The sequence below is a fragment of the Panicum hallii genome, chromosome 3 (genome assembly GCF_002211085.1).
Source record: "Panicum hallii strain FIL2 chromosome 3, PHallii_v3.1, whole genome shotgun sequence".
Taxonomy (NCBI): domain Eukaryota; kingdom Viridiplantae; phylum Streptophyta; class Magnoliopsida; order Poales; family Poaceae; genus Panicum; species Panicum hallii.
Window position 1 is genome coordinate 7341744 of NC_038044.1, and position 25310 is coordinate 7367053.

General features: G+C 40.3%; 5 protein-coding genes across 10 annotated transcripts; 1 reads left to right on the forward strand and 4 right to left on the reverse strand.

Moving 5' to 3' along the window:
- Nucleotides 1-286: 286 nt before the first annotated feature.
- On the reverse strand, nt 287-1471 carry LOC112885102 (transcription factor SRM1-like). Its single transcript, XM_025950775.1, has 3 exons — nt 1185-1471; nt 1023-1073; nt 287-779 (listed from the first exon to the last, which is right to left on the reverse strand). The coding sequence occupies exons 1-3, from the start codon at nt 1469-1471 to the stop codon at nt 287-289; spliced, it is 831 nt and encodes a 276-aa protein (XP_025806560.1).
- A 2295-nt stretch (nt 1472-3766) lies between these two features.
- On the reverse strand, nt 3767-9871 carry LOC112887405 (putative membrane-bound O-acyltransferase C24H6.01c). 3 transcript variants are annotated; one of them, XM_025953565.1, is made up of 19 exons: nt 9769-9871; nt 9631-9686; nt 9358-9539; nt 9232-9280; nt 8664-8767; nt 8498-8562; nt 7785-7855; nt 7382-7441; nt 6736-6849; nt 6519-6643; nt 6368-6419; nt 5935-5997; nt 5642-5751; nt 5326-5418; nt 5150-5231; nt 4702-4779; nt 4341-4416; nt 4190-4239; nt 3767-4111 (listed from the first exon to the last, which is right to left on the reverse strand). In XM_025953565.1, the coding sequence occupies exons 1-19, from the start codon at nt 9869-9871 to the stop codon at nt 4070-4072; spliced, it is 1575 nt and encodes a 524-aa protein (XP_025809350.1). In that variant the 3' UTR covers nt 3767-4069. The 3 variants fall into 3 exon arrangements, with proteins under 3 accessions (XP_025809350.1, XP_025809353.1, XP_025809352.1); XM_025953568.1 differs by having other exon boundaries at nt 4003-4111; nt 9358-9552; nt 9769-9849; XM_025953567.1 differs by having other exon boundaries at nt 4003-4111; nt 9627-9686; nt 9769-9841.
- On the reverse strand, nt 9843-13871 carry LOC112887409 (glutathionyl-hydroquinone reductase YqjG-like). 2 transcript variants are annotated; one of them, XM_025953573.1, is made up of 7 exons: nt 13718-13871; nt 13397-13609; nt 13133-13309; nt 12814-13038; nt 12592-12720; nt 11327-11541; nt 9843-10118 (listed from the first exon to the last, which is right to left on the reverse strand). In XM_025953573.1, the coding sequence occupies exons 2-7, from the start codon at nt 13607-13609 to the stop codon at nt 9893-9895; spliced, it is 1185 nt and encodes a 394-aa protein (XP_025809358.1). In that variant the 5' UTR covers nt 13718-13871; the 3' UTR covers nt 9843-9892. The 2 variants fall into 2 exon arrangements, with proteins under 2 accessions (XP_025809358.1, XP_025809359.1); XM_025953574.1 differs by lacking the exon at nt 9843-10118 and adding an exon at nt 10773-11213.
- Nucleotides 13872-14194: 323 nt separating this feature from the next.
- LOC112887406 (LEC14B homolog) lies at nt 14195-20370 on the forward strand. 2 transcript variants are annotated; one of them, XM_025953569.1, is made up of 10 exons: nt 14195-14320; nt 14525-15035; nt 15128-15247; nt 16355-16432; nt 16574-16750; nt 17676-17753; nt 18120-18292; nt 18373-18528; nt 19509-19569; nt 19919-20370. In XM_025953569.1, the coding sequence occupies exons 2-10, from the start codon at nt 14679-14681 to the stop codon at nt 20135-20137; spliced, it is 1419 nt and encodes a 472-aa protein (XP_025809354.1). In that variant the 5' UTR covers nt 14195-14320; nt 14525-14678; the 3' UTR covers nt 20138-20370. The 2 variants fall into 2 exon arrangements, with proteins under 2 accessions (XP_025809354.1, XP_025809355.1); XM_025953570.1 differs by lacking the exon at nt 14195-14320 and having other exon boundaries at nt 14906-15035; nt 15133-15247; nt 19919-20163.
- LOC112887408 (ribosome biogenesis protein NOP53) lies at nt 19618-25173 on the reverse strand. Of its 2 annotated transcripts, none has more exons than XM_025953571.1 (11): nt 24838-25173; nt 24199-24377; nt 24046-24117; nt 23777-23857; nt 23486-23596; nt 22802-22887; nt 22028-22147; nt 21819-21941; nt 21505-21571; nt 21360-21436; nt 19618-20179 (listed from the first exon to the last, which is right to left on the reverse strand). In XM_025953571.1, exons 1-11 carry the CDS (start codon nt 25049-25051, stop codon nt 20107-20109), a joined length of 1203 nt encoding a protein of 400 aa, XP_025809356.1. In that variant the 5' UTR covers nt 25052-25173; the 3' UTR covers nt 19618-20106. The 2 variants fall into 2 exon arrangements, with proteins under 2 accessions (XP_025809356.1, XP_025809357.1); XM_025953572.1 differs by lacking the exon at nt 19618-20179 and adding an exon at nt 20554-20911 and having other exon boundaries at nt 24838-25170.
- Between the last annotated feature and the right edge of the window lie 137 nt (nt 25174-25310).

Below are 25310 nucleotides of genomic sequence, written 5' to 3' on the forward strand. Positions count from 1 at the left end.
ACACAGATCAGAAAAAATAACATGTCCAGGAATGAAAATACATAAGATTATATAACAGTAAATATATTAGTTATAGTATTGATACAGACATGGTCGATATATGAACGACATACATGATGAGAAAACACAACATAACTAACACAAACTGTCATACATATATTCGGAAAACATCGGATACTCGTTCACTGCATTGTGCATATCGCAATGAATTATTGATACCTTGTATAGGACAGTAGCAAGCCAACAACACTTAACCTGCATAACCATAGATAACAACTACTCACTACTACATATCATCGATGTCCATCCACTGCTCATGAATAAAATCTCCCTGCTGATCACCAATCCAGGCCATCTGACTTCCAGCCCCCTCTGGTTCTAGAGTTGTAGAAGAACTAGCCCCCATCTGCTGGCCAGTCCAAGTGGTTGCCTGGCTGCTGCTTGCTTGGCCGTCACTATACAGGAAGGGTGATGACCAAACATGTGCAAGGTTGTTCATGGTGGGAAGCTCGCTGCTGGATCCATAGACATTTGGATTATTCGCACCAGCAAAGGTGAGTGGCTCCCAACTGGAAGAGTTATTCAGGGCCTGAGGTTCATCATCATAGAGGCCAATATCATTAATACTGTAGCGTTGTTTTTCGTTGGTGCGCTCCAGCCTACGAAAGTACTTCTGCGCATGGCTGGAGACCTGCACCGGTGTCCTGGTGGTGACAAAGTGCCTGGAGATGTTCTTCCAATCACCGCGGCCATACACGCACAGACCACGAAGGAATTGCCTGTAGCAACAAATATAGGTGAGGTTAGGTTAAACCAGTTATATAATAATTTAGATCTATCTCATCATAATCTCCAGATCGGTGAAAACAAAAATCAGATCTTAGCACTTGATCATAACCTATACCCCCACACCACATGCTTAATAATTGTTCTAATTCACAAAAAAATGTGCCATGAATTTTAAAAAATAATTAAAATAATATGTGTGAGTGAGCATCAACTTATATTAAAAAAATATTAACCTGTGCTCATGTTTGGTCCAAAACCTCCCCTTTTGCCGCCTCTCTTGCTGAGGAATGATTACTTGCCTCTGAGGTGCTTCCTCCACCATTCTTGTGGCCTCAGGTTTCTTACCTATTAGAGAGGCAAGCGGCATTTTTATGTTCATGTTGTCCATGGTTGGATCCTCTACTGGAATTCCATAGTTGTCGTTCACAAGGCTGTTGATTGCCACCATAGATTGGTATCCACTCTGTCCTGACTGCATCATCTCCACCACGAGCTCAACATATAATTTAATTACCTGACATTTCTCTTTTAAGGGAAACCATGCCTGGAGTTGATTCACAATGTCATTGTGTTTCTTGTTTATGTCATTGGTATAGTTGTTGCTAGTATTGTGGCTAGCAATGAGTGATTTGACCATCCCGATCTCAGAGGCACTCCATTCACCATTGAACTTGGGGTCCATAGGTTCCGGAGGTTGTGTGCCCACTGCAGAATAATTGATAGTAAGAACTATGAATAGGGCTGTTGGAATGGGGAGAATGGCAAGCATAAGGCCATGTATTTATAGGCCTTATAGTGAATCTATTTGTGCTGCTCTCAATTAATTGTATGAGTAACTTTAATAGTCAGACAATAATTTTTTAATGATAAGTTGAAGATATCAAATCATGCATATTCATATATCAAAGATATTGTATATATCTAGCACATCTCTCACACGTGTGATAACACACATGCATATTATAAACTTGGCACCACAAAGACTACTCTCGCAGGCCGTAATGGATACGTATATGTAAGTAGTATTACTTACATAAATATTTTAAAAAAGTGCAGTCTAGCCAATTTTGTTTCTAGAGTCATGTGGATGCATGTCTATCTGCAAGGTTAAATATATGGATGTACATGGATTATATACCACCACTTGCCAACGTACTTGAGCACATAGGATAGCAAAAACTGGTTTGGCTATTTGAATATGCATGTACAACCATATGATATATATCTCTTTCTAATAGAAAGTATTGTTAGTTTAATTGTTGATGCTACATAAATGATCATGCACTATTCAAATCTATATATATGTGCAAATCTTTTCTTGTGATTTGACACTTATTAGTTTTGTCTTATTTATATTATGTAGTTTGAGGGTGAAGTAAATTATCTTTTCATAATATGGGTAGTTAGAACTATATATACTATGGTCCAGATATTTCTATTTGATGGTTTTGTTATTCTCTCTCTTGAGAGGTTGTTCTAGGTGATCCTTAGTAACGGCACAAATAAATCGGCTTGTTCTCTAGCACACAGGATGGTAGAAAACCATGTATGGATTGCCTACTATCAGTTAACTCTATCCTTGGTGATGAGGTTTCATATCTACAAGGTTTATTAATCACATGATATATATATATATATATATATATATATATATATATCTTTGTAATCTAATATATGCATACCGCCTCTGATATGACACTTATTCATTTGTCTCATGTACATGTATACTATGAGCTTGAGTGTCAGCTTCTGATAATCGGTTGTTAAGAGTGTTATATTTATTGTGTAAATATAATTCTTGCCAGAAGGTGTTGGTATTCTTGTTTCTCAATAGTTAATTCTATGTGGTGGATAATCTTCGACTGGAAGCAATAAAGCTCGATCCCTCCAACTAGCTTTAGACTTTGGGAAAACGAGCTAACTGATCTTTAATTAGTCCCCTGCGCTAGCACGTGCCTTTTCACAGAATGAGCGGCAAAGCATGATCTCCAATCAGAATGACAAAATTCTCTCAAATAGCTTGGACCTTTTCCAACTTTTCTTTTAGGAGTACGACCCCTGACCAGAAGCGACAGGATTCTCTCATACTAGATTCAGCCTTTTTATACTTTCCTTTTAATAGAACGAATAACCTGTGTCGGGATATGAGAAACAAAATAATTCTTTTATCCTAGACTGGCCTTTTCCGGTTTTCCTTTTAGAGAACAAGCGGTGGAACGTGATCTGTGGCCAGAAGCGACAAAGTTCCCTCATGCTATCTCCGTGCTTGTCCTAGGCTTTCTTTTTGTTACTTTTCTTCAATGTAGCATTCCATTTTTAGAAACTTTTTCAAAGCTATTTTGGAAAAACTTTTAGGCTACAATTTGGGATACCTTTTTTCTAAGAATCCTTAAATATAGCTTTTGATGTAAACTTTCCAATTAGTATATATTTTAAGGAGAACTTTTGAGGAGATTTCTAGAAAGTACTTTTGGAGAACTTTAAATAATATTTTCAAATAAGTTTTCTTAAAACTTCTTTGTATAATGCTTTCGGGTTTCTTCTAAAAGGTCTTCACATAATGTTAACGTTTCGTGATATTCCTGCTTGATGGTTTTGGACCTCTTTTCTTGAGAGGTTATTCTAGATAATCCAAGAAATAATAGGGCAAATCAGTCACTTCTCTAGCACACGGGATGGTACGAAACCATGTCTTGACTGGCTACTATCAGTTGACTCCATCCTTGGCTCCTTGGTAACGAGGTTTCATGTCTGCAAGGCCTATTAATCACATGATACAACCAAATGTTAGTGTGTTGCTACTACATAATGATCAGGAACTGATCACATGATGTATGAATATCTCCATGCCACGCACCAAAGCAACATTTCAGAATCTGGAACCAAATTGAAACTTGGTTCCAGCTCTAGCTTATATTTTTACTGTCAAGTACATTCCACCCAAGTTCCAACACAAGTTCCAGCCACGGAACGTTCGTTTTGAGTTGGTTTAACAACACATTCATTACCAAATTCACAAATCATCCAAGCGGGTCACACCGTGAATATATTTTCAAACAGAAATCATAATCAGAACTTGGCATATGCAAGTTGCCAGCAGGCTAATCAGTAAGCCCTTGCCTCTATTCTAAAGCAAAATCACAAGAACTAAATTGCCTCTCGAATGCGTGATGTGTCTAGAGCAAATACAACAAATAAAAAGGAAAAGGAAAACAAAGAATAGTTTCCTTGAGTGTGTCCTACATGTGAGTCAAAACTGGATACATGATCTCCAGCTCCATCACCCCTGGCTGCTGCTAGCTTCGCGTATATGGAACATCAGCTGCAGGGCACAATGTCACCAGCTATGAGAAGAAGAGCACAAAAGTTGAGCGAAATTGTATAGCAAACAATCAATCACCTTAACGCCCACATAGAATGTAGTAAATATGAAAGCAAGGGCAGGCAAGGCTGCAAAATGAGAACATGTATTAGCTATAGATAACATCAGACCATTTATGCCTGACTGAATAAAATCCGTCACACGTGATGGGTGTGGTTTCGCAACTCACCTTCCTTCCCAGCCATTTTTGAGATCAAAACTTTAATCCCGGATGGTCCCACGACGTAACCGACAAGGTTTGCCACCTGTGTGAATGAAACATCTCAGAAATAGCATTCACAACTTATGAATGACCAATCTAATGTACCGTTGAAATTCCTTTATGTCCACAATTGAGCAAATGATCATGGCACATTCAAGACCATCTGAATTTTCCGTTGAATATAGCTAGACAAATGGTTTCATGTAGTCTCTTAGTACTTTTCTTGGATATCAATTGTTCAATATCATTGATACTTTTACCGATCCATTATCAGGAGAAAATAACTGCATTCTTTAGCAGTGCATTCAGAAATATATATAGAACATACCATAAGACAGCTGATGGTCATAGCACCGGCAATCGCTTTAAATTCTCGGTGAACAAGCATCCCAAGGGAGCTACTTGCCTGCCAATAAATATTTTAAATGCATATTAGATGGTGGCCTTGTTAAATTACCATGAAGCATCTTGCAAGAATGCCAAAATATTTAAGCATCTTAGAAACTTCATTCCTGCAGATATCTTCAATCTTTTCTTTACATCAAATTGGCATGGAGTTATTTGGATCCTCAATTAATATGCCTTCCTTAACTCAAATTCACAAATTGGATTAAGTTTCTCAAATAAAGACAATTTGATAGGTTTTAAGTAAATTTAGTGTCTTGCCATAGCTGTTCTGCAACCTTTTGAAACCAGATTCTATTAACTTCTAAGAAAAGCAGATAAGCTTCCAACGCAGCAAATCTACTGAACCACAGCTGTCTGAAAAACTATACCTGAAATTTGTTGGACAGAGATTTGACCAATATCTCTGGAACGAAAAATAAGCAAGTTAACCATGCCCATGAAACAAGTTTCCTGTTTAGACAATCAAATAGAAGAATCCAAGTCATCACAATGGATCTGGAACAAGTAAGCAAGGCCGTTGATTGTAGGGTTTTGAAGAAGCTACCATTCCAGGTCATGCCACACTGCTACAAACGTGAATATCACCCAGATACTCAGTAGCTTTCTTCGAGAGCCACCAAGAGGAATGTATAAGTACCTGCAATAGTCATGTGGCTGGTCAAAGAAAGCAAGACAGATGTAACTTAGTATAGACATGTACCAACTCTATATGCAGGTTTCCTGTATGGGATACAAAAAAATGATGTAAATGGATGCAACACTATATCAAGAAATTGCTGCAGCTTCCATATGCATAAAATCAAAGGTGGCAAAGAAAACAAGCAAGACGTGTGGTAGCATAGAAGAGATTTAAACCAGACCTGACCAACCATCTGTTAAAAGAAGCATGCCAGCTCTTCCAGAAACTCTCCAGATCATGGCAATTATTTATACACCTAGGCATGTTTTCAGGTGTCTCGACTCCCCCAACCTGCAATGAAGTGCTTAGCTTTAAAACATATTCTTGAATATATGAAACAGATGCTGAGATCAGAACAAAGTTGTGTTCATACTGATGCTCTCTATTATATAAAATGATTGTCCAAGACAAGATAAAACATACAATACACTACATTAAAGCGTGTGCTGATACAAAATTTAAATATTGAATTACCAGTGACCAAAACCGGAAGTAGCGCCAAATAAGAAAGAATTTCAACCACATAAAGTTTAACACCTGTATTGGAAAGTTTGAGAAGTCAATGAGATTGATTATCAACCATAAGAACGAAGTCAATAAGCCACAATATATTAGCTAAGAGCAGAGACAGAAATTTAAAGTAGGACACAAAACCTACCCAAATAACTATAAAACAAAAATGCAATTTCGGGATAGGTGGTGCAAAAAAAAACTTTTATGCGGGCATGCGGGCAATCAATTAATAAAATCTAAAGGGAACAATGGAAAATATCAACTGCTGCACCCTGACTAAAGAGGGATAAAGTTCCGCAAGTGACAACCTAGAAGCCTTGAGCACGTTTACAGGAAATATAATATGTACCATACAATGCAATCCTTTTTGTGAGAATGTGCAATATAATCTTACCCCATAACTGATGATGAAGACCTCAAATGGGGATAAATTCTGCCATAATCGGCTGTCATCAGAATATTCAATCAATTCAAATTTCAGAATATAGTATTAACGTTAGAAAGGAATAAAGAGTTAGCCATATAATATGAGGACAAACAAGTACCTTACTACAAAGGAATTGTAGTGGAAAAAGTGTGTCATGCCTTCCATAAGAAGGAAATTTAAGATCCACCTCAGACCATACCAAGATATTTGTGTAAATGAATAATTTTTCTGAGGTACTTCTAACTGCAAGATCGCTACATCAAAAACAGGTTAGTACATGAAGACTTAATAAAAAATCAGCTTCAATAAAAAAAATACCTAGAGAAAAAACCAACCTGAGCAGCAAATGCATTGTATCCAACAATAGGACCAGCAATGTAGAGTGGAGCATATGTCAAGTAGCATAAATACATGAGGAATGTGTATCTGTCAACATTGAGCCCTCTCTCCTGCCAAGAGCAAGACTTTATCACCGGATAAAAAGAATAAATAAATATAATTCAGCTTCTAAAGGAATTACTTAAGCCAAATAGTTGCAACCGCTAAAATTCAACAATGGTATAATGATATACCATACTGGAAACGAATAAAAAAATGCTAAGGCCTACTTTACAGTCGACAACCTAGAAGATCTATATTTTTCTCGAAAAACCTACAAGGTCTATAATGAATTCACCCACAGGTCAACCTGGTGTCAGCAAAACACTAGTCATTCCTTAGTAAGACTTCCTTCACTTATCCTCTCATGGAAGGCTTAATTCCTTGCCCCACGCAAATCTCTACACCAGTTATTCAGCACATACCAAAAAAAAAAAAAGACCTAGCCCATCTAGATACAAATACAAGTTTTGATTTTCCATGTCAAAATATAGTTCTCATGAAACTAAAACCAACCTCTTACATGTCTAAAACTAATTGGGTCTATCATGTACGACCTTACCACATTCAACTATTACAAGAAAAGTTGGAAAAATGAAATACCTGTAAAGCAAAGTAGCATGTCTTCCCAGAATAACAAACCTGGCATCTTTGCATATGTTTCTGTACCAAGAGTACTCATGTTACTATACTAAAGTATCAAACCAGTATTCTGTGTATACGAAAGTTGGCAAATCAACACATGTGAGTACATCAAAGGTATAGTTAAAAATAAAATAGAGTTCTTGAAATCCATGAGAACTATGTGTGACACCTATTTAGAAAATAGTACCAATTCCAAACATTGTTTTGAAAGCTGACTTGTATACCGATGTGATCAGATGATCAGAATACACTCCAATCAAACAAGCATGTCAACTAGACAGACTGACTTTTCAAACATTGAAGATCTCATGCTACAAAACTAACATGTGCAAAAAAAAAACATCATTAGGGAACATAGTACCTTGTGATCAAAGTGAGAAGAATGAATTGTCCAGCAGTAATCACATCCAAAACTAATCATTCGTAACACAACTGCATGGACAATTAGAAGGGTATAAAAAATTTGAACCAAGAAACCTACAAAAACTTGATATATAAAATACAAGCAATGACAAAAGGTATAAAATTGGTGCAATGTTTGTGATGAAATAAATACAAATAAAGTTGTGTGATAATTGGATCAAGCCTGATGCAACTTGAAATAATTGGACATGTTGCAAGATAATTGACAAAATGAGGTAGTCCAGTTCAATGGCATCTGACCTCACAGCATCAGCCAAAATGAAATAGTGGTCAATGACTGACAAAAGAGAGTACCTCAAACCGTTCAGTAACTTCAGTTTATTAACTCAGTGGTTTTAAAGTTTTAATGCAGCAATGGGGTTTTGATATAATGGGAACATGTTTATATCAACTGGGATAATAATTATCCACAGTTGATAATTTGTGGACCAGCAACACTAGGAACATATCTTTAGAAAAGAAGTGAAGACACTAGTCTTCTTTTAGGTTTCAGAAACAACAATAAATTCTTTAAATATAAGCCTTTCGATGACTTGCCCAGGATTCGAAGAGAAACCAATTTGAGGAGCAACAATAAGCTTCAATATGCAACAGCACACAATTTATACATGATTTCAATAAATAAATGAGATAACATAAGGTAAAACATACCAAAATTGAAGCATATGTGCCATCGAAATGTACCCCGATAGTTGTCTAGAAAAGCCAGATTTTCCCTGTATAGATACAAAAGTTAAAATCCCATAAAAACGAATAAGAAAAGACATCTTAATAAGAGAAACTTCAAGATGCAGTGCAGCAGCAAAAAGAATCTAACCCAAATGATGAGAACGAATAGCCTTCATAAACTCGGTTAAGAATAAGAACAGATAAGTTGAAGCTCCAAATGAGGCTTGTGCAATACTTATAATGAGCAAATAGCTGCAAGATATAGAGCTATGGTCAACAAAGAATGAAACAGACATTCATAAAAATTCCAACAGGAAAAGTGAAAATCCATTATCTAGTCACTCTACAGCTGTCAATTTGGTTTTAGCTGGTGATGTCACTTATTTGTTGGTGACAATCACATAGCAAGATGGCTTATTTCTTTAATCTGTTGCATGTTCCTTCTCTTTCTTGACTTTAACATACTCAATATTATGTGTATCAATACCTGGAGTAATTTCATGCTTTTGACGCAATGTTCAGAACTAATACATTCTCCAAAACAGGTTCATAAACTCCAAAACAAAACACTAAGTGATTATTTCATTGCTCCTGAGACCAGATTCTTCCATTTATGTTTATTTGCCATATTATTTGTATACACACAAACAACATAAGGACAAAGAGCAAGACAGTTCCAAGCTAAAACAGCTGCGAGGGAACATGGAAGCACTGACCTTCACTATGGAGTAATTAATCAATGAAATTAAAAGAATGAACACAACACTGCCATGAAGACAAACAAGTTAGAAAATTAAAAAATAATGAAGAGGCAAAACAACATGGCATTGTGAGTTGCATACCAAGCGCCATGAAGATAATATAGATAGCTCAAGGAGAGTATAAGCCATAACAAAGCAGTCCCTTGGCCCTTCAAGCCATGGCAATATCGCAATGTATTGACCACAATCAGAAATGCCCCCATTACAACAGTCAGAATCGGCAGGTTCCCACGGAAGTTTCTCCATTGTGCATCAGACAGGTCCTGCAACAGACGACTAAGGAAATTAAACGGGCGGCTCCTCAATGTTCAGGTAAGGCACGTGACTGACAAAAACAGGCGAAATTTTACCCACATTCAGATGACCGGCAAGTGATCCCGCGCGTAGTCCGTAGAGCCTCCCGGAGTAATCTACAACCACGAAGCAGCTGTGAGCCTGTGAGAAGAGCGGCAATTGCGGAGAGATGACGTGAACTGGGTGCCACCAACGTACCGTGCGAGAGGCGAAGCGACCTCCGGATCACGACGAGGTAGAAGCCCAGCGCGTAAAGAACGAGCGCGACGAGCTCCACCCGCTTCCAGGGCACGCCGCCCATCTCCGCCCAACCTCAAACCTCTCACCTCGCTAGCCGCGTCTGGGAAATGGGGTCAGCGAGCGGCAGGGGGGAAACACCAGCAGAGGAAAGGCCCCGCTCACCGATGGATGCGGCGGGGGATGCGCGGCTGTGGCCGGGAGCAGAGGCAGCGAGGCGGCCGAGATCCGGGGCTGAACGGAGGCGGACGGTGGCGGAGCCGGCGGCCGCGGCGAGGCTGAGAGGGGAGGAGAGCTGCTGGCCGTTGGATCTGCGTCGGAACAGAACAGCCTCTCATCAGCCAAGGATTCAAGACGTACTCCTACAATCCGCTTTCGTAGCAGTACTCCTGTTGGCCGTTGACTGCCTGACAAGCAGGCCCGGTCTAAGTCACAGGGGCCAGCCCAAGACATGTTCCATTACAAAATTAATCATACTATTAATCACACTAGTATATTCCGAACATAAGAGTCATTTGGATGGAGAATGAGAAAGGATGGGATCCACAAGAGCCGTCCGGGTGGGTGGGTGGGGGAGGGGGGATCACATGAGCGAGGAGGAAGACGAGATGGTAGTAAGGGCGTGTTCGGATTCAATGGAAAGAGAGAGAGGAAGTGCAAAACTTTTTGCTCTTTTGCATTTTTTTTTGCACTTTTGGATCCAAACATCCCAAAGTGTAAAAGAGCAAATGCTACCGTAATTTTGTTAATTATGGATTAATTAGGCTTAATAAATTCGTCTCGTCATTTAGTCCTCATCTATGTAATTAGTTTTTTAATTAAACTATATTTAATACTTCTAATTAGCGTCCAAACATCTGATGTAACAGGAGCAAAAATTTTACCATTTACCCTTTTACCATTGGATCCAAACAGCACCTAAGGAGCCGTCCTGAATCAACGCCGCCGCCTGGATAAATACCGCAGGACAAAAGTACCAAGGATTGCTGGTACAGTTTACTCATTCTTAGTATCTTACAATTATGAAGTGGATATAGAAAAGAAATAAAGGATTATATAAACGGTCCACTCAGAATAGTATAGAAACGCTCACAAAAAAAGTTAAAAGAATAGTAGTACATAAAAGTGAGGCTGTCAGCTGCTTTATTATCCTGTTCCGAACGTCGTATTTAAAAGGAGATGGACTATATATTATGATTTATGCAAGAAACTTGACGTGAGCCCGTTTGGGAAGGCTGCGGCTCCCCCTAGCAAAGCACTGTTCATCGAAGCCCGGTTTTCTCTCTCCTTTCTCCTTCTCCTTCTCCTCCCTCACACAGAGCTAGGAGGAGCCAGAGCCGGCCGAAGCCCCCCAAACGGGCCCTGAACATACCACACTGCCATAGAATCACTATTGCTAGCCACATCTGCCACATGCAGATTAGCAATGACCAAGCAGAATAGATCCTCAATATCACAACAATAAGCATGGCATATACAGAAGGCAACCAAGAAAATCTGCTAGGTGTTAAACTTCTACCTGTCGTGTGGAGCATTATAATCGATGTTTGGGCCCGCAGGGATAATCCCGTATGGATTTATGGGTGAGTAGCCTCCATAGTAGCTCTTTCGTATGTGCCCCATGTTAACCGTGCTGCTAATGCCAGGAATTTGGTATACGTCCTTGGTGTAATTGAACAGATTTGGGTATTCCCTGATGAGCTTCTTGTTGCATTTGAAGTAAACAGAGTAAACCTGTAGGGGGGGGAAGACTCAGTACTCATAACTAGTTAATCTGTATTGTAAGGAAATATTTGAAAATTACAAACCAAAAGTTTAAAGTTCTAATGAAAACCAAAAAGAATAGGTGCAGATTGAAATTATAGTATTATACTCCACAATTATTCGGCTGCATAAAAAATACCACCTTTGTATACATAAGGAAATAAAAAGATGATAGAGAAAACCCAGCATGTGCCCACCTTAAAATGGTACTAGTATTGTTAAACCCCTTATTTGCGCACAGTTTTTTGCAATTGCTTAAAGGGCGACAACTGCATCTCACTCATTTGGTGCTCTGACTCTTTGAGAACATTAGATAAACATTTATGATAACTGCTATCATAGAATCATCACAAGAAAGATCTAAAACTGGGGAGGGGGTGGGGGGAGCAACTGGGTGAGACTAGTAAAGTTGCAGAGGATGAGTATTAATCGCTCCAGTAGTAGTCCCATATTTCTGATACTTGGATAGAAATCTCTATCTCTTGTTAAAAGAGGTTAAGAGAGCATGAACATAAATTGGATGCACCCAGAAACTGAACTCAACCAGATGTAACATAAATGCTTTCAACGAGACACCTCTTGCGTTTCTAATTAACTGGATGGAAATCTATGAAACACACGAAGCAACGACCTCAGAAAAAAGAACAAAGTTGAGAATAAATCAACTTCCCATGGAGTTGCGAGTTATTATGGCTAGATTCATAGCAGAATTCCATGTTCATTAGTTTAATGCTATGATTCTGGTCAGCAAGTGGCATATACATAAGAACCAGGGGCGGATCTAGGAGAAATAACCATTGATGTCATCTCCATTGTACCATGCTAATCATTTAAGCACTAATAAGCATATGTTTCAATGGAGATTACCAAAATCTATTGGTGTCACAGGACACCACAAAAAGGGCCTGGATACACCCCTGATAAGAACACGCACAACACTGCTATGATAGCAAAATATACTTTAGAAGTGATAAAATATACATGTAGTTTTTCTTCTAAGAAGAAATTTGTAGGACCGACCTCATCAAATCTTATAAGAGTTGTAAACAAGCGAACATCTGCCTCTGTAAGTTGATCGCCGCATAGAAACCGTTGCTTGCTTAGAATACCCTCACATTTATCCAGAGCCTCAAATAATTTCGTGACAGCCTGCAAATTTGGAACGAAAGAAACGCTGGTCAAACATAGGAAACATATCCTATTTGAACAAGCCTGCTTCCAAGAAACCATGAACCAATTTACCTCATCGTATGGCCCCTGTTGCTTTGCAAAGCCACATTTGTACACGCCAATGTTTATAGCTTCGTATACCAACTCATTGATCTCATCTATGCAGGCCTGTAGATGAGCAGGGTAGAGATCCAGGGCAGGATTCTCCGCGAACTCGTTGAACTCGGTGTTGAGCATTCGGATGATCTCTGAGCTCTCGTTGTTCACGATGGTCTTGAGCTGTTTGTCCCACAGAACCTGCAACACAAACACAAGGAGATCGATCCAATTGTTTAGCAGGAAATAAGAAGAGGAAGAGTATCTCTGACGCCCCGGGTTCTTAGAGACTCACAGGGACACTTGGTTTCCCGGCGTAATTTCCGCTGGCGATCTCGTAGAGCTCCCTGATGCTCTTGGCTCCGTTGAAAGGATCGGGCTCGGCGCCGGGCTCCTCGTCTCCGGTGGCAGGAAACACCCACCCCATATGGTCGTCGGTCTCCTTGGTCCTCTCAAAGATGGGCTTCACCGACTACAGTATCCACGCACAGAGAGAGAAGAATCAATCGATGGATTCATTCCCCCCACATGGGCTGAGAAGCGAGCTAAGATTTCTCACGGTGAAGCCGATGGCGTGGTCGAGGCCCTTGAGCTTCAGGTAGGCGAGGCACCTGCATGCCCAGGGGCAGGAGTAGGAGACGTAGAGGTGGTACCTCCCCGGCGCGGCGGGGAAGCGGGCAGAGCTGTCCCTGGACACGAAGCTCCGGAAGGTGGACGGCGACGGGTCGAAGGCCCCGGAGTCGGTGACCTCGTCGTGCGCCGACCGCGCCATCTGACGCACGCCAACGACCAAGAGAGCAGAGCACTGAGCATCGCGCGCGCGCGCGTACGGATCTAAATCCAAGAGATAGCGAGCTGGCTGGTTGCGAAGATCACGCACCTCGACGTCGACGAAGGTGGTGGAGAGCGTCCAGGCGGCGGAGGTGGAGGAGCGGCGACTGGGGAGTCGTGTGCTCTGCCTAGTGCCTACGGCCGTCGGCACTGTCACTCCGCTGCGTCAGCATCGACGGATCCTACAGCTCAAACACTATTCGCATCATCCCGTTTTCGGGCATGGCCCATCTATACGAGGCCCAAGCCCAAGATGCACCCAGGCAAGTTCAAATGAACCATCCGACTCGCGCGAGGCCCGGGCCCAGTTCACCGGGTGACATCACGGCACGCGCCACGTGTTGGTGTGTGGTGCCCCGCACGGCCGCCCCAGGCCTCCCGTCACGCGACTGCGCCTCCGGCCGCACGAGCACAACGCTGAAGCCCCGTGGGGCCCGCAGGCCAGTGAGCACGGGGGACGGGCGCGGTTTTACGGAAACACCCCTCTGTTCAGTCACTATTTCTAGTTCAGGAACTTTAGTCGATATCATTTCCTTTTTTTTCTGCCTGCGAGGATACAAATACCATTTCTAAATTCTAGTTCTAACCCGCTACCCCCTGTTCTCACTTCCCAGCGCCAGCGGACGCGGCCTCCGCGGAATCCCAGCTCCCGGTAAGGTTCCAGGAATCCTTGCCTCGATTCCTTTCTCCGCAAGTGTAATCTGATAACGAGCAAACTAAAATCTGCTGCCAGTTTCTGGAGTTTCTAGAATTTTTTTTTCTTTTGTTGTGTGTTCAGGGGACAAGAAAACCATTCGCTGTGCCAGCTTCAAGAACACCGCCTAATCCTTTGTTCTTTTCCTACAATTCAATGCAGGATTCGCATGATTTACATGAATTGCTCTGTTCTCTGGACTCCCTGTTGTCACAGAGAGTAATTGCCACCGCGAATTCCATCAAGCTCCGGGAAAATTCGGCTCTTTGTTAGCTAGATTTTCGGCTGGTTCAAAGCAGCATCAGCTGTAGCGGGGATGCGAGGAGTACAGCGGGGTGCTCGCGGGGAGGCGTCCCGGAAGGCGGACCGCGAGTTGGACCGGTTCGCCATGGCCAACGAGGTGTTCCACATCACTAGGGCCAGGTCGGAGCCCTGTCACCGGACTCGCGGTGCGGCTTCCGCCCGCCGGAGGAGGCCCTTCTCGACTTTCGGGCTCGTGTCGGCGAGGGAGTCTGGCCGCACGGGCGGCGCCGGGTTCTCGCCGGCCGATCGCGCCTATGTTGGCAGCAGGCACATCCCCACGAAAGGGCCGTGGGGCGTCGACGAAGTGGATAGCGAGGCCTACGTCTCGCAGTTCTCTGCTGATGGGTCGTTGCTCGTCGCTGGGTTTCGGGTAGGTGAATTTTTGTGGTTATGATAGATAATGTGAGCATACAAAAGTTTTCTAGTGCCTCACGATTCTTTGTGCAAAATTGTGGTGATAAGGGAAGCCGCATCAGAGTTTACAATGCCGATAGAGGGTGGAGGATTCATAAGGATATAAGCTGCAGAAGTCTGCAGTGGACAGTTTCAGATATTGCTCTTTCACCTGATCAACAATTCCTTGTAAGTATCTTGATCATCGAATTCCTTTTAGACTGGATCCTGGACCTTTTACTGCTGTGTTTGGGGAATTTTGTGATGTGTTTCATCAGTCAGACCATGATTTATAGAAGATACTGTATCAAGTAATCAAGTTACTACCTACGTACTTTTGATGCAACATCTTGTCCTTTTCCATGATTAAATTCTCCAGGCCTTATTTTAAGGAATAATTTTATCTGCTACTTTTCCTGTAGCATAACTTTGGTGTCAAAACTACAGAGCTTCATCCTTTCACAAATTTTATCCATAATGGTATCTGTTTATACTGTGAGTTGGATCTCAAACTTGCAATGTGTTCAGTGTATCTGGGATGGCCATATCAGCTGGATGCCTGTATCACAAACAAATGTCTTAATAGTAGACTACTTGTGTATCTGAATATTGCTCCATTTTCTTTCTTCTTTTAAACTTACATTCTAGATCTGTCAATGGTTATTTGTCCCTGGTATGTATTCCTTCTTCAAAATTCACTACATCCTCAATATCATATGCTTTCTGATGAGGGCCAATTTACGATTGGTGTGATGTGCTATGCCAACAGTTAGTCCATTTCTTAAGGATCTTCACCAGGTCCAGGAAGATTTTATTTATATAACTTGAATTTTAAAACGTGGAGGGTGTGAAGCTTGCTGCTAAGTAGTCTTTATGTGCACATGTTTAAAATAAATGAAGCAATTTGTTTCTGGCACTTACTGGACATCAAGTTTTGTTACTTAAAAAAACAATACCAAATAAACGATGATTTTTGTTCTTGGCACTTCTGTTGCAAGGAATATGCGTTTGAACTACTTTTGTATTTATTCTTGTTTAATGTAATGATATTCGAGAAAAAAAATAATTAGGTGATTTTGTGTTGCTAAGAAAATAGGCACCCATGAGGACTGCAATTTAGTTGCTCATGGCGTGTTACTGTTATTTAAGTTTACCATTTTAAAATTTAATTTTGAATCAATTGTTATATGCACTTGTTACTTTTTTCTGGTAGCTGTGTTGTTAACTTTACCAAGTTGCATTTCATGTTCAGTGATATGCCTATTTTTTCATCAAGCGGATTTGATCAATTCGCAGGCCTATGCAAGTTTGTCGCCTATTGTTCACATTGTGAATGTGCAGAGTTCTGGAAAGGAATCACATGCTAATGTTAATGTATGCCCTATCCGTCTATCCCCAAACTTTTCAATTTGTTGTTACCTATTAAAAACTTTTAGCTTCATGCTCGTGGTGAATTCGTAAAACATCACTGATGTGCTTGTAATCCCTGTTTATATCCTTCTCTTTTTTCTGCAGGAAATTCATGAGGGATTGGCTTTCACCGGCGATGAACATGATGATGAAGACTTTGGAATATTTTCTGTTAAATTCTCAAAAGATGGTAAAGAAGTTGTTATTGGGAACAATGAAAGATCAATATATGTTTATGACCTTGCAGCAAATAAAGTGTCAGTTCGCATCCGTGCTCATACTGTATGGAACCATCTGAGTAACCCTATCTAGTTTGATTTACTTTGTTGTGTTTGTTTTACATGTATGATAGGGGGAAAAAATAGTTGTTTGTGTTTAATTTTAGCAACCATGCATAAATTGCCAATATAAACAGCTACTTTATTGTGTTGCACCATCGTAGAATACAGATGTGAGAATATGAATATACTGTGAACTGTGGATGGTCTGTATTGAGCCTCGTGGGCCATGGCCTGTTTATATAGAGTACTTGGTGGCTTGGATATCAAGCAATCCTGGAGATAGAGATGGAAACTAATCCTAACTTACCATAACAACCAGATCATTATCCATATTACAACAGAAGTGTCTAGTGGCTCGAGAATTTCATGGATTCAATTGGAAGTACTCCCATTATATCATAGAATGTTAGTACCTTATGCAAGAGTGATGGCACACTTTCAGACGGAAATATAATAGGAGAAAGTGAAACAACACTAGTTTCAAGTGGAGTAGATTTAAAGTAGACCAGAGGTGAGCATGCCAAATCCTCTATAGTCCATTGTACCATCAGCTTAATCATTCAATAGATTTCCTACAAGGCAGCTTTGTCAAATATCATGGTGCGGTTGGTATTTGTAAAAATGGAGAAGTAAAAGGTTCATATTGATTGATGATGAAACTGCCATAACTATACTTGAGTTGGCTAGGACAAATTCATTATACAATTTGGTACCATAGATTTGGAATGTCCAGAAGCACATAAATATTTTTATCTGTTCTAGATGCTTACAACAACAACAACAACTTAGCCTTTTGTCCCAAGCAAGTTGGGGTAGGCTAGAGATGAAACCCACAGAAAACAAGAATCAGAAACACAAAAAGGGCACAAGCCAAAGGAAGAAAATATTTTTTGTGATCCCATTTTCTTCTCTGTTGTTTCTGTAAGGCTGATGTCAATGCTGTTACCTTCGCTGATGAAAGCGGCAATGTGCTGTACTCTGGAAGTGATGATAGTCTCTGTAAGGTTAGTATTGTTTGGATGGTTTTCCTTTTTGTGTCCTTATTCTTGCTTCATTAGGATTGTCTGTTTTATCTAATAGACCTGAATAGGTTATAGCTAACACATTGCTTTATGGTACGTCTTTGAAACTTCTTGAAGCAAACAAGCAAGTTTTAATACTTTAAAATGGAAGATGGAGTATTTAACATCTAGATTTTAGAAAGTAATGATGAGAAACTACAGCAAAAGTAAATTCAGTAAAGTTCCTGTTAGACCATCCCTTTATGTTCGTTTGTGAGGAACCAAGGATCCCTTCATGTATTCATCATTAATCATCCATGTATAGAGTTTTACCTTCGCTGAGAATATTTTGTGAATTATAACCCTCAGGTGTGGGACAGGCGTTGCCTTGCTGGGGAAAAATCAGCAGGTATTTTGACAGGTCACTTAGATGGAGTTACATTTATTGATAGCCGTGGTGATGGGCGGTATTTCATCTCCAATTGCAAGGATCAGAGAATAAAACTTTGGGACATCAGGAAAATGTCTTCTGTCGTGAGAGTGTAGGGTCTTGCTTTATAGCCTTTGTTATTTAATGCTGACTAAGTTCTAACGTTTTAATTTGGTACCGTTATTTTCACAGTCGCCCGGTGAGAATAGTGGACTGGGACTATAGGTGGATGCCATTCCCATCAGAAGCACATCATTTTAAGCATCCAAACGATCAGTCTTTGGCCACATACAGAGGTCATTCAGTTCTGCAAACACTTATCCGTTGCTACTTCTCCCCTATGCACAGGTCAGGAGGGAACAGGAGATTATTTTTATTGTTGATGTTGTTGCCATCGTATTGAAATTTTCCTGTAATTGCTTTAAAAAGGTTGCATTTGTTAGTGGAAAGTTGACCATCGAGTGAGTCTGGATTGTGGGATCTTAGATCTACCATATTATCCTTTTGGACTATTGACGTAATGATAATCTGGATACTAGTAGAGTACTCAGATTGATATCACACTTCCAAAAACACAAACCAGTGATAAGCTGAGTTTGTCTCTTCCCTTATGTGCAAGAGTTGGACGGATCAACAAACACCACTTCTGGTGGTGGCTCCTCTTTCCCCATGAAAGTTCAGTAATTTAATATTGCATTTGCACCTTATTACCAATGATATAAGGTCAACTTGGCATGTTCCGAACAAAATTATCAGATTTTTGGAAGCACATTTATTACAAAAATTGAATTTCAACAGTATGTAAGTTCATGATGTGCAATTATAAGCTATAACACTGGGTGAACTTGTTCAGGTCATTCGGCTGGGTTTTCTCTAGACATTGTGTATACAACTTGTGTTTATGATTTAAAACTCCAGCATGTGGATGATAATATACCTTGCTTATGTGGAATAGCATGTAAAGAGGGAAACAAGGTAAACCGAAGTTCGGAAATAACTTAATAAAATGGTAATATTATATGTTAACATAATTTGTTGTTAGAAATGTCTTAGTTCACATAGAATTTTTTTAGACGGTAATGTGAAAAACATGTTTGACGTATCTAATTATTTGGTCCAGCCATCTGTTGGTTTGTAGCAAGCTTGGTTTCTGTAGTCTGTAGTTGCGTAGTATTTTACTTATTATTATTATTTGGTTTCCGTAAATAAGAAAAGGTAAAGCATGTTCTTAATTTCCCTAATGCTTTTCAATTAGCATAAGTGGCATGTACTAACATTGCAAACTCTATATTCATTTCTTTCTTCCATTATTGTGTTTTTCATTTCAGCACGGGCCAGAGGTACATATACACAGGATCCAGTGACAAGTCTGTACATATTTATGATGTGGTATGTTGCATCCATCTTCTCCTTGAAGTATAGTATTTGGGTATCCAGTTACATCAGCATTGTGTTAACTGTCGAGTATCAAATGCTAACAGTAAGAGCATGACTTAGAATCTAGTTCCCTGATGCAATTGTGACCCTACACACGACTAGAATGTAGTCACTAAATGTTTGTTTTAGGGCTCCTTGGTTGGCAACAATACAGAATGTTGTGGTCTAAAATCTCAGATGACAGATAAACTTAGTTCTGCCCAAACAGTTGTAGCTGCAGATCCAATATACATCAATGCATTTGATCTTTCAGCACAAAGAATGTTTCTCAGTGCTTGCTATGAACCTAATATTCGTGCAGGTAAGCGGGAAGACCGTTGAGAGGCTTTCATGGCATAGCTCAGTCATCAGAGACTGCACCTGGCATCCGTGCTACCCAACCCTCATCACCTCCTCCTGGGACGGTTATGTTGCCCGGTGGGAGGCCTCAGGCGATGACGATGACCCTTCAATGCTTGTCGCCGATGAGCAGAGGGCAAGCCCTTACTTTCAGCCATACGGCGATCCCTTCATGATGTAGAGAAGCTTGGTGCTGAGAGTTGGGAAGCAAGATGATGTCTTCCTGCACAGAGCGTAGACCAAATGGCGGTGAACATGGAGTTTGCTTTGTAGTTTCAGATTCAGATCTCAACTGGGTAATGTGTACACTGTACAGTGCCGTTTGACAAGTATAGTCGTGCAATAATGTCAGCTTGGTAAATACATGGGGCCCTTCATGGGAAAGAAAATGTGCAATAATGTTGTCTTGGTAAAGGCGTGGTGCCTTTCATAGGAAAGGAATGGTACGATCTTAAAGGTAAAAAAAAAAATCCTGGAATAGGATTGTGAAGATTGTTTGGTAAATTCCCATGCATCCAAGCGTTATTTATTTAAGTTTATAATTAACCTCAGCTTGGCCATTTCCGAATCATGACATTTGCGTTTATGGCAATAGTATAGCAATCGCTACCATCTACTAGAACAGAACTGATACAAATATGCTCTTACACAACGTTGCATGTGCTAAGCATTAACAACTCCAAAGATCAATTGCAAAATTTTGCCTCACAGGGTCACAAAACATTGCTAGGGCTAAAGATTGCCTGCCTAGTAGACACTGAACATGTAAAAGGAAATAAGAATGCGGTAACAGGCTCTTCACTTATATCAGGATCTACAAGTCTTTTATCAGCACCAATCTTGTAAGCCTCTTCAATCCATCAGCAGTGCGTTCCCCTCGATATTGTAGGAGAAAACAAGGTTAAGATTGCCTTATCATCTATCATATTGGACCTTGATTCCCTACCGACGTTTGCTGCACATGAATGGGTTTGTTAGCGCTGGTATCTTGCAAAATTACGTATCTTATTAACCAGAGTGTTCTACCGAGGTTGAACATCAAGTGATCTGAGCAAAACTTAACAAGAAAAGAAAGACTTAGTACGATAGACTAGATTTTCAAAGCCATAAGACATGTCCCTTGAAATCAGTGGCAGCGATACTATTTGACTGCAAAGTAATGTGAACATCAATCTATTAGGATAGCTAAAATCGATTGCTAGATTGCCTAAGTGGTAAGTGCACAAAGCATATTATTTCAAACCACAGGCAAGACATCACTAGAATAATCTGTGGCCATGCAGGACGTACACAAATATAAGTATGCAGCAGTGGAGTATTATAAAAAAGACAATATGAAAGAAATGCACACGTGCTGAAAGCGAGTTTGAAAACAACTCTTTTGGAGGGAAAACAAGGCAAACCTTATTCTCTTGCTTGGTGCAAGTATTCCACGCTTCTCAATGCTCTTGTAGCGATCCCTCGTGAGATTACAACACCCCTACACGAACTTTGTTGTTAACTACTGCATACTAATCGAGAAACAATAAAACAAGAAGTGGTTGTTACCTTTAGCTTTCTAAGAGAGCCACTAATCTCTTCAGTCAATAGAACTTGAACAGGAGCTGGTTCAAATCTGTTATATTTGGAGTTTTGTGATTATTAATCAGAAAACTAAAAAACCATCACATGGACTAAGGATAATGCCTTAATGTGCCCCGTAATCTACTGTCACGCCATTAAATGTACGACATAAATACATTAGTGATTTGCAAAGCATCCTAGAATACCATATCCACTTTCATCATAAATTGCGTGAAAAGAAAATATAAGAATCACTAGCATAACTAAAGGCAAAATAATCAGTTAATCTAGAATTGTACTTGTGTCTGCCCAGACGAGGTGGGCCTGATTTAAGCCTCTCCTGTTTAACCACAGTTCGCCGTATGCGCCTCTTTTCCTTTTCCTCATCCTCTTTAGCTATCTCATCAATTATATTTGGCAAGCTGCAAAAAGTAATGATAAAATATGTGCGCTTTTGCTAAAAAAAATCATCGTATGAAGGTTCACAACCTGAGAACATAAAAACTACCTATCTATTTCTTTTGAAATATTTTCCATTTTCTTTGCTTCTGCCTCTGCTCTTAACCTCTCCTTACGACGAGCTCTTTTGTTCATTTCTACTCTTGTGACTTTTTTTGTTTTGTTCTTCCTGATAAAGAATAAATCAAAAAAATTGAAAACGCATTAATATCTTCAAACACAAATCAGAATAACAATAAACATGAGTCCAATATATTTCATCATGAAATATCTTTTTGAAATTTAAATAATTATGACAGAATGTTTATCCAGGAAACAGATGATCCCTCCCAGATCTGATTCCAAAATAAAGGCATGTGGCCTTCATGGTCATTTTCAGAAACTTTAAACATCATTTCTAGTATAATTTAGTTAATTAGCAAAAGTGCATGCCTTGCTTTGTTAGCTTTAAATGGCAGGAATCGAGGTATAATATGTAACATCTCCAATATTCTAATATAATAATTCACTTTGCAGAATATATAAAAAGTACGCAAAAGAAAACTGATATTAACTTTTTACAATAATCATTAGTCCAAATAAGTAATACTTTATGCTATGTCCACAGTCACACTACAAATAATTTCAAACATCATGATGATTTGAGCTGATTTGTCAGGAAAAGGATTTTCATAGTATTACAACTTTACAAGCTTTTGGTAAACATATTAAAATGTAACCGGTGTTCCAAGATGTCTTGTGTGCAGCATTTTCATCTATCAATATCAAAATTCCAAAACAACACTTAGTTGTTAAATAAGTACTATACATTGTCAGGTCTAACCTTTGTCCAACCGAAGTATCAGCATCCTGATCTCCATCATCGTCTGCGACATCTTCATCTCCATCATCAGCATCAAGAAAGAATTTCTGCAAGCCACACAAAAGGTTGTAATGGTAAAACACTATGCAGAGGAAGTATATAAAGCGGGCAATTAATGAGATGTAATATCAGTTGCCTTTCAAAAGACTAGCAACAGAAGCACCCTGAAGGTGAAGACCTTACACATTTACATGCCAAATAGACGTGCTTTTTTGACCCTGGTGAATCAACAACAACAACAACAACAACAACAACAACTTAGCCTTTTGTCCCAAGCAAGTTGGGATAGGCTAGAGATGAAACCCACAGAAAACAAGAATAAGAAACACAAAAAGCGCACAAGCCAAAGGAAGAGTTAGGGGTTAAACAAAAAGTAACAAAGGTCACGGTTCAGGTACGTTAATTGCTAATCTCCAAGCGCTCCTATCCATAGCTAATTCCTTAGCGATATTCCACTCCTTAAGGTCTCTCTTTAAATATTTATATAAATATGGATTGCTGCATATCAATTTAAAAAAGCAACAGATCCAATCATAATACATGTGCAGTTAAAAGAATGGATAGGGGGCCTCTATTAGGATAGGGCAATGACTAAATTGCAACATATCATAACGAAGCTGCATAAGCCTCAACTATAGAACTTACATCTTCTTCAGTTATAGCTTCACCAGGAACTATGAGTGGTACAGGTGTGGGCCCCAACTCTTTCATGAGCATTTTGTGCCTTTCATCCGCAACTGCTTGAGCAAGAGCATCCTACAAATACCAACATAAACTGCATGAGACAAATTACTTTTCATCACTTTAAGTAAAAGGTGGAGGGTCCTCTTATACTGTCACCATTGTAAAAAATATCAACTGGGAATTAGAAACTACTGAGGAATAGGATACATTGAAAAGGCATCTGCAATTTCACAAAAAAAATATAACACATACTTGATGTGCTTCGAATGGAGGATTAAATGAGCATCCTGGGGCCTCAACTTCAACAGCAGGAATCACTGATGTAGTAGACCTCTGTAAGTAGAAATACAAATAGAAAAACAAACACTTAGTTGGGCCACAAAAAATGTGCTGAAGCCACCAAGTTCAGCATTCCAAAAACAGATTTCTGTATGCATAATAAAACATCATATAGTTTGCACATGCAATTTCACATGCTTTCAGATGCAAACATTAGTGGGCATTAAGGAGCCTTTCATCACCTTTTTGGCCTTGGTATCTCCATTACCATCCCCAGCCCATATGTCAAGGTTCTTTTCAGCAGAATCATCTTCCTGTGGAAAAGACAATCCCACCATTAGCAAGCTGGACAGAAAAACAGAAAACAAGTCACACTCATTTCAAATGGTCAATACCATGGGGACACTTTTCTCTCCATGTGTCTCCTGCAATTCCTTCTTCTTTGCCTTCTTCTTATCCTTCTTGCTCACCACAGAAGATGGGATTGGCTGTACAAATGGGTTCCGCTTCAACAAACTCTCATGGTAAAGAACCTTCTCTCTCTTCTTCTCGATCTTCCTTTTGGCAGGAATATCTGAAAGCAGTAATCAAATTTCAGCTATGCCAGGAATGCATTAGCAGGAAAAGCACTAAGTTACACATGTGGCAACAGAAACAGCAAATAACGCTAACTTTAGACACATGTAATCAAGTAGATATGCTTTAAACTCCAATCCTAAGCTATTGTATCAATCCCATTACTGATATGAACCACCTGGTCATGAAGATTAAAGGGGCCTGGTTATTAAGTATTACACACGCGGGTCTCAAATTTGAAGATTGGCAAGTCATCATATCGTAAACATCTACTGAGCGATTTAAAATCCGACGTCATGAATTATTCCGGTGCGTTACACTGTTTTTTTAGCAAGCAAACTTTAACGGTGTTGCATCCCAAAAGAAATTTAGCTCTCCATCAGAAATTAACACGATAATCCTGAACCTGAAACCGAACGGGAGGAGAAGTCAGTGGCGGCGTAAGGGGACGGGGTGACCTTTGATTGTTGTGTCGGTGGCGCTGGCTGCCGAATTGGAGGCGGCGGGCTTGTCGACGTAGAAAAGGGAATCAGAGGGGAGCGAGGGGATGGCGCCGGCGCCGGCGTGGGCGTCGTGCGTCTGCTTCTCGAAGAAGTCGTCGATGTCATCAGTGCTGATGTTGGCGCGCCACGCCTTCTTCCCCTTCCGCGATCCCTTCGACGCTTTCCCCATCGCCGCCGCCGCTCTCGTTCACTCGCACGCTGTGGAGGGAAAGGAAGCCGCCGGTAGAGGAGGGCGGGGGAGGTTTGGGGAGATGAGGGAGTTCTGGTGGGGAGCTAGGGTTTCTGCTGGTCTCGGCGGGGTCACTGGCAGGTGGGCCTAAATGTTGGGGGCCCATTTATCCATTGACGATGGGTCGGTGCAAATGTTCCATCCGCAGAGGCGGCAGAGCAACAGAATTGCATCCCTAAGAGAGAAAAAAACTGAAAAT